The sequence below is a fragment of the Neoarius graeffei genome, chromosome 12 (genome assembly GCF_027579695.1).
Source record: "Neoarius graeffei isolate fNeoGra1 chromosome 12, fNeoGra1.pri, whole genome shotgun sequence".
NCBI lineage: Eukaryota > Metazoa > Chordata > Actinopteri > Siluriformes > Ariidae > Neoarius > Neoarius graeffei.
In genome coordinates, this window is record NC_083580.1 from 65119662 (window position 1) to 65131930 (window position 12269).

Consider the following 12269-nt stretch of genomic DNA (forward strand, 5'->3'; position numbering starts at 1 on the left):
TTGTGCATTCTGAGATGCTTTTCTGCTCACCATGTTTCGGGGGAAAAAAGTGGTTGTGAGTTACCGTAGCACTCCTGTCGGCTCAACTCAGTCTGGCCTTTCTCCTCCACTCCGTCTCATTAACAAGGTGTTTCTGCCTGCAGAACCACTGCTCGCTGGATGCTTTTTGTTTTTCACACCATTCTTTCTGTATAAACTCGATGGACTTTTGAGTGTGAAAACCTCACGAGAACACCAGGCTCTGAAATATTCAAACCAACCAGTCCGGCACCAACAACCACGACTCGGTCAGTGAGATCACGTTAACTGAAGCCCTTGACCTGTATCTGTATGATTTTAATGTCCTGTATTGTTGCCACATGATCAGCAGAGATAGCGGTGTTTCTTTTAAAGCGGCAAAAACTTGAACATGTTTCTCTGAAGTGAAAAAGGAACCGAAAAGTCTACAGTTTACTTAAAGCTCTATTGTTGAATGCCTTCAGTAAACATTTAAAATACATTCTATATTTTAAAGCAAGATCAAAACTTCAGCACTTGCACTGTAACAGTAAACGTTTCGTTAACGGAGTTTCAAGTGAACAGGTTTTCTGTTCAGCGATGTGATCCATACTCATGGTAACTGCAGATACACTACAGCTGCAGTTAAGTGGTGATCAAGTTCATAAATACTGGAGTGTGTCTTTAATAAGACACAGATACAAGTACAGCTAGAGTCATCATCCCTTCCACATCATCCCTTGATATAAATGTGAACTGAAACGCATGTCTCTGAAAGTTTTGCTTTAGAATTTTAATAAATCTATTTATTTATTCATGACTAAAGAGTCATGTAGTATGTGGGCTTATTGACACAGAAAAAAAAAAAAAAAAATATATATATATATATATATATATATATATATATATATATATATACACAGAGTACCAGTCAAATGTTTGGACACACCTCCTAATTCAATGGATTTTCTTTATTTTTATAATTAATTAAAAGACTCTTCATGTCTTAAAGTAATCATGGATGTTGTTTCTCTTTACTACACATTTAACAGTTATTTCACGAAATCGAGTCGTACATGCGCTAATAGCCGATGAGGCACGTGGCCCCGAGTTGGCTATAAACCATGTACGACAAGATTGAGTGGAATAACTGTTTTATTCTATCCACATTCGCTGGATTTTGAGAAACGGAGCGTTTTTATTTTTTGCAGATTCGATTAAAAAAAAAACCTTTGTACAAAATGTCCAACCAAATAATTTCTGTTTAGAATGTAAACAAACTGGTGGAATGACAGTAGCAATTTGTGAAAAATGCTATAATAATAATGATTCTTGAAAAATATACACTACTGTTCAAAAGTTTGGGGTCACTTTGAAATGTCCTTATTTTTGAAAGAAAAGCACTGTTCTTTTCAATGAAGATCACTTTAAACTAATCAGAAATCCACTCTATACATTGCTAATGTGCTAAATGACTATTCTAGCTGCAAATGTCTGGTTTTTGGTGCAATATCTCCATAGGTGTATAGAGGCCCATTTCCAGCAACTCTCACTCCAGTGTTCTAATGGTACAATGTGTTTGCTCATTGCCTCAGAAGGCTAATGGATGATTAGAAAACCCTTGTACAATCATGTTAGCACAGCTGAAAACAGTTGAGCTCTTTAGAGAAGCTATAAAACTGACCTTCCTTTGAGCAGATTGAGTTTCTGGAGCATCACATTTGTGGGGTCGATTAAATGCTCAAAATGGCCAGAAAAATGTCTTGACTATATTTTCTATTCATTTTACAACTTATGGTGGGAAATAAAAGTGTGACTTTTCATGGAAAACACAAAATTGTCTGGGTGACCCCAAACTTTTGAACGGTAGTGTAAATAAAAAAAGATACGTTCTTACCGTCAAATACTTTTATTCTATATTTTGTTGCGCTTTTTTTTTTTTGTATTTCTGGGGTTTTGTTTTTGAGTAGCGTTTTCGTTTCGTCCTCGGTTGGTTCAGCAACACGCGCCACCATTTTGTTTTTCTCTACTCACGGTATATGAGCCAATAGCCTAGTAGTAGAGTAGCCAATCAGAGCACGTGATTGGTCATATCTAGTGAATGTGGATAGGATAATATGACTGACTGACTACGCTTGGGGGAATAGGGCTATTTTCTGTATTTGTATTACTTATATTTGATCTCAAACAAATTAAGAAGGCAAAATTGCACTAATTAGCTTTTGACGAGGCACACCTGTTAATTGAAAAGCATTCCAGGTGACTCCCTCATGAAGGTGGTTAAGATAACACCAATAGTGTGCAAAGTGTCATCAAGATAAACGGTGGCTACTTTGACGAATATAAAAAATGGGAAATTTTTTTGTTTACCACATAATTACATATTAGGGTGCATCAGTTGCCCTCACTTTCATAAAATCTGATGCATTTTTGTTTGGGTGTTCCTTTTCACCAATAAAGACATCCTGTAAAATGTTTTGACCATATTCAAAAGTCTAATGGTGGCACCACGAGGTTCATTTTTTGCCAAAAAACGCTTATTTTATGTTTTCGCGTAAGGTTTGAATCACAATGTTGGACTCCATTTATTGATTTCTTGTGACCCAGAGATCATGTTAAGAACCTTTGCAAGGGATTGAGAAGCATTAATGTGATTCATAATACTGTATTGTTTAAAAGTAGTTGAACAATGATTCAATGAACAGCTAAAACTCAAACTGTGCTTGATAATATATTTAGAATATGTACTAAAAATGTGTATCTAAGATATTTGGTATACTCTATAAGGTGCCATAATGTTTCATGAAAAGTGATCGAAATTTTGTCATAAAAGTCATAAAATAGCAGCTTTTTCCAAAACTTTGAGCTCCTGGTGCCACCATTAAACTTTTGAATTTTGTCAAAATATTTCACCCAGTGTGTTTTCTTACCAAAAGGAACATAAAAACAAAAATGCATCATGATCGGAGGAACTTTTCACTTTTAGGGGGCAACTGATGCACCCTATTACATATATTTCACAGGTCTGATGTTGTAATGTTCTACAATGTACAATGCAAAATACAAAAAAAAAAACCTATGAAAGAAGAGGTGTCCAAACTTTTGACTGATGCTGTCTGATTATAAGTTTTTTCATTCCTTCATCTGGAGTCTGGATAAGACGTGTTTAAACTTGCGCTTGCATCTGTCCAACCCGGTAATTCATGTAATCAGACTGGCTTGATCAAGCTGCATCTTGTTTGCTCATACCTACTTTTTTCTTTCCTTTTGTACACTGCAGTCTCTGGTGTACTTTAATTCGCAAAATCCTTCTTTTCTTTTCTTCAAATTAAGTGCCAACCTCTTTTCTTTCAGAAAAGTATTTCTGTTACGTTCAGCATATTCCATTTTATCTACTGTGTTCTACAAGTTATATTTTTGGCAACGTTTTCATGTGAAAACAACAACGTCGTCATCCAGGATTCGTTCTCGGACACTTCTCGCGAATATCATGTTGGGAGTACGTCTGATTTAATGGGTCATTGTCAGGACTCTGTAGTTGAGCAGAATTCTTTCCTGAGTGACACACGTTACACGGGCATGAAGGAATCTGTGAGAGGGAAGGTTTGTTTTGTATCTAATCTGATGGAACGTCACACTGCGAGGCAGTGCCCTGTGCAGCTCATCTTAAATCCGGAGACTCTCCTGAGGCAACACTTGACAGCAAAGCCACGTTTGGATGTTTCCCAGAGTTCTAAGTCAACATATAGCATGTCTGTGGAAAAGCTGATGTATCCCATCGTGGGCAAGTGAACCCGGTGCATGTCACATTTCCCAGTGTTTTCAGAGGAAGTTTTATCATTTAAAATGTTAACTGGTATGTGTTTTCCACAGCTGCAATCCCTGAGTGGCAGTAATACAGTGTCTTGCAAAAGTATTCATCCCCCTTGGTGTTTGTCCTGTTTTGTCACGTTGCAAGCTGGAATTAAAATGGATTTTTGCAGGGTTAGCACCATTTGATTTACACAACATGCCTACCACTTTAAAGGTGAAATTTTTGTTTTGTTTTCTTTAAGCAATGGCTTTTTTTTCTGGCCACTCTTCCATAAAGCCCCACTCTGTTGAGTTTACAGCTTAAATTGGTCCTATGGGCAGATACTCCCATCTCCGCTGTGGATCTTTGCAGCTCCTTCAGTGTTATCTTTGGTGTCTTTGTTGCATCTCTGATTAATGCCCTCCTTTCCCGGTCTGTGAATTTTGGTAGGCGGCCTTCTCTTGTCAGGTTTGTAGTGGTGCCATATTCTTTCCATTTTGCTATAATGGATTTAATGGTGGGGCGGCACGGTGGTGTAGTGGTTAGTACTGTCGCCTCACAGCAAGAAGGTCCGGGTTCAAGCCCAGTGGCCGGCGAGGGCCTTTCTGTGTGGAGTTTGCATGTTCTCCCCGTGTCCACGTGGGTTTCCTCCGGGTGCTCCGGTTTCCCCCACAGTCCAAAGACATGCAGGTTAGGTTAACTGATGGCTCTAAATTGACCGTAGGTGTGAATGTGAGTGTGAATGGTTGTCTGTGTCTATGTGTCAGCCCTGTGATGACCTGGCGACTTGTCCAGGGTGTACCCCGCCTTTCGCCCGTAGTCAGCTGGGATAGGCTCCAGCTTGCCTGCGACCCTGTAGGACAGGATAAAGCGGCTAGAGATAATGGATGGATTTAATGGTGCCCCGTGGGATATTCAAAGTTTGGGGTATTTTTTATAACCCAACCCTGATCGATACTTGTCTCTGACCCATTTGGAGTGCTCCTTGGTTTTCATGTTGCTTGCTTAGTAGTGTAGCAGAGTCAGGGTGCTTCCAGAACAGGCTGATTTATACAGACATCATGTGACAGATCATGTGACACAGGTGGATCTTGATCAACTAATTATGTGACTTATGAAGTGAATTAGTTGGACCAGCTCTTATTTAGGGGTTTCTTATGGAAGGAGGTGAATACTTGTGCACACTCCAGATTTGTTTTTTCATCTTAATTATTGTTTGTGTCACAATATAAAAGTAATTTGCACCTTTAAAGTGGTAGGCATGTTGTGTGAATCAAATGGTGCTAACCCTCCAAAAATCCGTTTTAATTGCAGCTTGTAATGCGACAAAACAGGACAAACACCAAGGGGGATGAATACTTTTGCAAGACACTGTATGTACTCTAGAAAATAAATAAATTGATTGCGTAAGCAGTGTCTCCTTTAGCCCAGAGGATGGCAATGTGATTACAAGACACAAAAAAGGAAAAAGTTTTTTTTTTCTTTCAAAAAAATGAGTATGAATTTCATGGTTTTGTCTTAAACACAAGGGAGTTTCCTATACAGGGTTTTTTTTAGTACAATTTAATTAAATAGAATTAACAGACATTACACGGTCAATGTCAAAAACATCACAAAAGGCATACTTTTATTATATATATTAGTTGGATAATGTAAAAAATATCCGCTCCAATCTCTAAATTTCTCATGAGTTTGATTTAAAATACTCTTCAAGTTTGTTTTTCCCTTTTATACATTTTTATTCTTTAGGTCAATTTGAGATATTGATGAAGCTGTAATGCTATTTCAGTGATGAATACTGATGTTTTCCTGTATGACATCGCCAATCTTACTTGTCTTTAAGTAATATTTATTTCCTTATGAATTAATGATTCGTTTTCTCCATTGTTGCGATTTCCCACCACGTTATCAGGGTCTGAACCTACTGCATGATGGCGAACAGTCTGCAAAGATTAACCCGTGCTTCTTTTGTGCGTTTTCATTTCTCACAGTCATATCATCACAGGGCAGCTGAACACACACCGTAAACATGTACAGACCGTAGCTCGTGGTTAATTAGTGTTGCTCTGCTTTACAGAGGAAAAGGGAAATAACCCTATGTTCACGTTAAAGTAGCAAAGCGACCATTTTTTCTATGTAGGTGTGTGACGTTGAGACGCAATTCCAGCTATAGTGGCAAACAACAAAGCGACTACGAGACAACTACGACAAGACAGTAAGACAATTAAATTCTACACAAGTTAGGTTAGACAAAATGAAGCGACAATTCTAAAAAAAAAAGCTGTTGACAGATTCCTTGGACCAAGCCAGTGGTGCACAAAGTCCACCATCTGACATTTCTTCAATTCCAGACTCAGAACATGAATTCGTATCTGCAATTAATTCTCATTACTGACATGCAATAATGCATAATGATTTAATCTTATCCTATCATGTACACACACTCATTAAAGAACATGGGACATGGATTTTTTTCTGGGTATAATTATGTATAAAGGACATAAGAAATGCCATCTAAATCACTGCAGGGCGTCAAAAATGTGAAAATCATCACATTATTCAACTTTTTTATACATCAGCGTAAAACAATGATTCGTTAATGAGCTAGGTGGTCACGTGACCCGTGACGTCACAAAAACTTTCCAAGGAGCCAGCGCTTGGGAATCTAATGTAAACAGGTTACCGAAATGGACACCATCGACAGTGACATTCCCGATGTTTCACAGAGATGTGAAGTTAGACCCGATCAATTCGAACCGATAGCTGGAAATTCACATGAACATGGATCTTGTCTTTACTCTGACGGGTCAGATGATTCTGAGAGTGAGAGTTCATTCAGTCCCCATGAAACTGAAAGCGGTCGGCTCGATAACACATCCTGGTAAGTTAAAAACAATTCTGCTCAAAGGCTAATGATCTGTTGAAAGAAGTATTATTTTTGTATCATACATTGAAAGTTCATCATAGATCTAGCTAAAGTCCGTTGCAAGCTAGTTTTTTTTTTTTTTGCTGATATTTTTCGAGATTGATTGAGATACAATGCTTCCAGAGTCCGAGATGAAAACATTCAAAATGGCGAAACGAGTCAGAATTATAATAATCAATAATTGATACACCCAAAATTATAATACTAATCCTTATCTCGGCTTTCAGTCGCTTAGCGAATGCACCTCGGCATTTTTCCGCATGAGGCCCATGGTAAAACCACATTTCCAGGAGGGGCTGCCGTCTGCCTCCCAAGCCGGCCGAGAGCGCTCCTCGTCGGGCACGGCCAGGCGGGCGAATGCCCTGGTCCGTCCGCCCTGTCTAAAAAATAACGGTACAACTCCGAGTGAATGCGCTGTCGAAGCGCGCAGAAGGTGTTAGTACGCCTGTCATTATAGTGCGGACTTTCCATAGCATAGAAAATCGCTACGTTTCAATTTGTGTAACTGAACTTGTTTCATGCCACTGGTCATATAAACCTATGTAAACAGGAAAAACGCAGAAGAGTTTGGTCGCATCTAACTACAGCCCCAAAAAATACCATTGGCCATGCTGAGCCTAGCTACATTGCTAACAGGAGTGACAGCGCGTCTGACTGACTGGGAGGTCGCGCAAAGCTCGGAGAGGTACGGAGCAGCTCGTCTCAATTCAGAGAAGAACATATTTCATTATGGAAGTACGGTGGACTGTTCCTATTTAAATGTCCATTAATGTTACAGGATTTCTTGACTGTCTCTACAGTTGTAGGAATGTTAGGCCCTGTATATTATGGCGCCATCACTGCCTCCATGAACCCGGCTATACGGCCTCTTAAATTTGGCTTGGCAATTAATAAATCGCTCAGTACCTGAGTATTAATGTTGAAAGAATCCTCAGTGAAATGGTCCGAACACAGTTTGTGGGAAACAGTAGGTGCAAAGTTTTTTCTACAGCAGTAGTGAGCCCACACTTTCCTCAGCTTCGGGTCCTTGGGGAATGCAAAAAAACTTACTCCAGGGCATTTCCCATTGGAATTATTGCAACCATAAGCAGCACAATACACCATGATGTTCAATGTACGTTAAAGACTTTAAAAACAATTTTCTTGTCATTCATTTCTCCATTCATCTACCCGCTTGTGCTGTGCCCGAAAGTTTTTGTGACGTATGATCACGTGACAGCGGCTCTTCCGGTTGTAGAAAATGCATATCGGAGCTCGAGCAGAAATGCCATATAATCATCACGAATATAACGATTTTGCTGAATTTAATAGATGATTTTGTATTTGTTGATGCAATTAATTCATATTTTTAATGGAAAGAAACTGATATAGCGTGCATTTATGTTTCATGTCCCATATCCTTTAAATGTGTACAGAGATTTTAGGAAGAGAAAGCTTGGTGAGTTGTAGAAGCTACTACAGTTAGCTAGCTAGTAAAAAGCGTAGCATGTAACATCCATCAAAAGCAAACGTGACGACTGTCAGTTATGTATTTTGGCTATTTCTGTTTCTCATCGGAACAAAAACAAAACTCTGGACAGTGCAGGTCCAAAGGCAGTCGCAACAAGCAGCACAAGCTAGTGTGAACATAGGGTAAAACCCTCGACCCCTCCCAGACAGCAGGGTCAATTCTGCTCCTCTGAACTCCAGACCTAGTGGTGGGATTTAAACACGATTCTCAATGACGGGCCTCTACGATGCGCACCCCAGTAACATATTACTCCATACAATAGCTTAATAAAATGATAATTTAAAAAAAAAAACAACCTGTCGATGTGTTGGAGGAAAATGAAGCTGCATCATTTGTCGTTATAAAAAAATCCCCATTGGGGAAGAGCTTACTTCTTTCTGGCCAGTGACTGTGTATTTTGGGAAACTGTCACCGAAAATGAAACTTATTTCCAGTTTCGTTGAGTTCCTTTAAGGAAACAGGCACTGTCAATGCACTAGACAACGTAGCGCATTTTATATCGAGTATGTATTTTTCGTCCCCACACAGCGTACGCTTCCTCTCGTGTCCATAAATAAGGCTTCGATATTCATCTCCTTTAATTGGTGCTGATGCAGTGTTACGCTTCACTCGACTCCCAGGCCATCGCAGTGAAGTCCATATCGGTCAGGTTGACGGTGTAGGGTCCTTCCACTCTCTCAGGTTCTGCGCTCTGCTCCTGAGTGCCATTGCTTTGGTTGTTGTCTCGCCAGGAGTTCAGCGGCCGGATGGCTTTCTGGAAGCGCTGAAAGGGAGGAGGACACAGAGGAGCAGAGCTTATGTGTTTCGTTATTCAGAAAAAATGGCTCATGTGTTTTCTTGTTTGCATCATAGGTTTGCCACAAGTGAAGACTCACGTCCGTCATGGTCCCAGACTCCTTCCAGACAGCCACAATGGCCCAGATAGGGATCTGCAAGCAGCAGATGACGCCCATACACACCCCCAGCCCTTTGCCCCACATAGGGTACTGATACGAGCCGTAATGCAGGGATGTCCTGTACATCTCAATGAAGATGTAAGTCAGGATAAACTACATGGGGTAAAATACACGTTTCATAATGAGTCTATACAATAGACCTGGAAGTCATTAATAGAATGAGTAAGAAAGCAAGGAGATAGAATGTCACAGGTACACTAAATTATTTAACACAAGCCTACAAGGGGGGGGTTGTTTCAAGCCCTGGTTGGGTGTTTGTTTCTGCTCTGGTTCAGAAGGATAGGACTCCTGCAGACTTGCTTTGGGTTAAACAGACTAACAGACACAATTAAAGTACCGCTCAAGGTGTCGTTTTAAACATTAGTTGGCTCAGCCTTTAGCTGTAGAGGCGCCTGCCTGTATGTGTACGTTTAACCAAGTTCAAGTGTGTTTAAGAATGTAATTGGCGTGCCAGCCTCAGGTAGCGATTCCAGTCATGGTGTGGCGCTGCTGTGTGCTGACTACAAGTGCCATGTTACATAACCTCAGTCTATTCTGTGGCTGAGTGGTTTAGCACGTGATCCATGAAAGGACTAGATTTTGCAACGTTGGTTCGAATCCTGGCATCGATATATATTTTTTAGAGTGGGCTATTTTTCTATTTATGTACCATTGCGTCTATCTCCCAATCAGACAAAGGCTGAGCTCAGACCTGCACAGGTCTCTAGTATACAGACTTTTTTGCCAAAGCTCCCATTAAAAGAGCAGCATCGTACGCTTAAAGGAGAACTGAAGTCATTTTTAAACTTGCTTTATTTCTAAATTAACGTGTTATTCAATTGCATTTTCGGTTTTAATAACCTTATATGATGACTCGTATTGGCAACTAATTGCAATTAAATGTTATACTTATCAGCCTGGGGGTGGCACGGTGGTGTAGTGGTTAGCGCTGTCGCCTCACAGCAAGAAGGTCCGGGTTCGAGCCCTGCGGCCGGCGAGGGCCTTTCTGTGCGGAGTTTGCATGTTCTGTCCGGGTGCTCCGGTTTCCCCCAAAGACATGCAGGTTAGGTTAACTGGTGACTCTAAATTGAGTGTGAATGGTTGTCTATGTGTCAGCCCTGTGATGACCTGGCAACTTGTCCAGGGTGTACCCCGCCTTTCACCCGTAGTCAGCTGGGATAGGCTCCAGCTTGCCTGCGACCCTGTAGAACAGGATAAAGCAGCTAGAGATAATGAGATGAGACTTATCAGCCTGTTTGGTTTTTAGCCATGTTGAATTTACGGCAGGCGTCGCTTATCCACGCGATCTTCACGAGACTTGTGCGAGATTTTGAAACGTGAAGTGTCGGCCAGGTGTCGGTGCCGCCATTATGAAAACTGTTTTCCAAACGAAATATTGCACAAAAATGAGTTTAAATGACGATTACTGCCTACTTTTTTTCAAACTTTCCTGATCGCTATCAAAACAAACAAAACTTCCGGCTTGATTACGTCAGCGTTCGAAAGAGGGCACGCGCGTCTTTTGACAACGTTGGCAGATGTCGGTCACTTTGATTTCCGCTGTACGTTTTACTTCCGTCCTACGATGTCTCGCACAGGTCTCAACGAATCTCGTTTACGGCCGTCGCTTTGACATATGGACTGATATATTACAGAGCATGTTTCAAACACTCATAACTTGCTACAGCGGTGACGAAATAGCTGTCAGAAATGCATTCCTATATTTAATAAAATGAGATAAATAGAATTTTGATGATAAAAAAAATTGCTTTCATCTCATCTCATCATCTCTAGCCACTTTATCCTTCTACAGGGTCGCAGGCAAGCTGGAGCCTATCCCAGCTGACTACGGGCGAAAGGCGGGGTACACCCTGGACAAGTCGCCAGGTCATCACAGGGCCGACACATAGACACAGACAACCATTCACACTCACACCTACGGTCAATTTAGAGTCACCAGTTAACCTAACCTGCATGTCTTTGGACTGTGGGGGAAACCGGAGCACCCGGAGGAAACCCACGCGGACACGGGGAGAACATGCAAACTCCGCACAGAAAGGCCCTCGCCAGCCCTGGGGCTCGAACCCAGGACCTTCTTGCTGTGAGGCGACAGCGCTAACCACTACACCACCGTGCCACCCAAAATTGCTTTCAGTTCTCCTTTAAAACTAAAATAATGCCACAATACTGAACAAACATGCAGTATCGAACTATGATTTCCACCACAAACGCTGTACTCACCAGTAACAGGAAGGGCGTACAGAATACCCAGCATGCTTTGAAGTACAGCAGCAGTTTGGTGCACCAGGAAGGGCAGGGACAGATCATATCCACTATGTCCTGGCAGAACTGGTTCACACCTGAGTGAAACAAATCATATGCAAAAGCTCTGTTCACACACATGTTACCACAACGTAAAGGATGAAGACATGGTAGAAAAGGGTACATTGTCATGTAGATGTTGATAATGACTTGAGGAATCTGCGGAGGAATTCTGGCATTCTTTATTCCTAAATTTTGCTGTATGTCAAAAGCTATGGAGTACCATGTTTCCCTAAGGCTAAGACCTGCAACCTCTGAGATACAGTGGTGCTTGAAAGTTTGTGAACCCTTTAGAATTTTCTATATTTCTGCATAAATATGACCTAAAACATCATCAGATTTTCACACAAGTCCTAAAAGTAGATAAAGAGAACCCAGTTAAACAAATGAGACAAAAATATTACACTTGGTCATTTATTTATTGAGGAAAAGGATCCAATATTACATATATGTGAGTGGCAAAAGTATGTGAACCTCTAGGATGAGCAGTTAATTTGAAGGTGAAATTAGAGTCAGGTGTTTTCAATCAATGGGATGACAATCAGGTGTGAGTGGGCACCCTGTTTTATTTAAAGAACAGGGATCTATCAAAGTCTGATCTTCACAACACATGTTTGTGGAAGTGCATCATGGCATGAAAAAAGGAGATTTCTGAGGACCTCAGGAAAAGCATTGTTGATGCTCATCAGGCTGGAAAGGTTACAAAACCATCTCTAGAGAGTTTGGACTCCACCAATCCACAGTCAGACAGATTGTGCACAAATGGAGGAAATTCAAGACCATTGT

At 40.8% G+C, this 12269-nt stretch overlaps 1 protein-coding gene across 1 annotated transcript in view; it reads right to left on the reverse strand.

Moving 5' to 3' along the window:
- Positions 1–5363: 5363 nt before the first annotated feature.
- slc6a7 (solute carrier family 6 member 7) overlaps positions 5364–12269 on the reverse strand; it is a 41381-nt gene continuing 34475 nt past the window's right edge. Inside the window, exons 13-15 of the mRNA XM_060936245.1 lie at positions 11403–11521; positions 9102–9275; positions 5364–8989 (exon numbers count right to left, since the gene is read on the reverse strand). Coding sequence (XP_060792228.1) covers positions 8825–8989; positions 9102–9275; positions 11403–11521 — 458 coding nt within the window. The 3' untranslated portion in view covers positions 5364–8824. The remainder of the gene's footprint in view (positions 8990–9101; positions 9276–11402; positions 11522–12269) is intronic.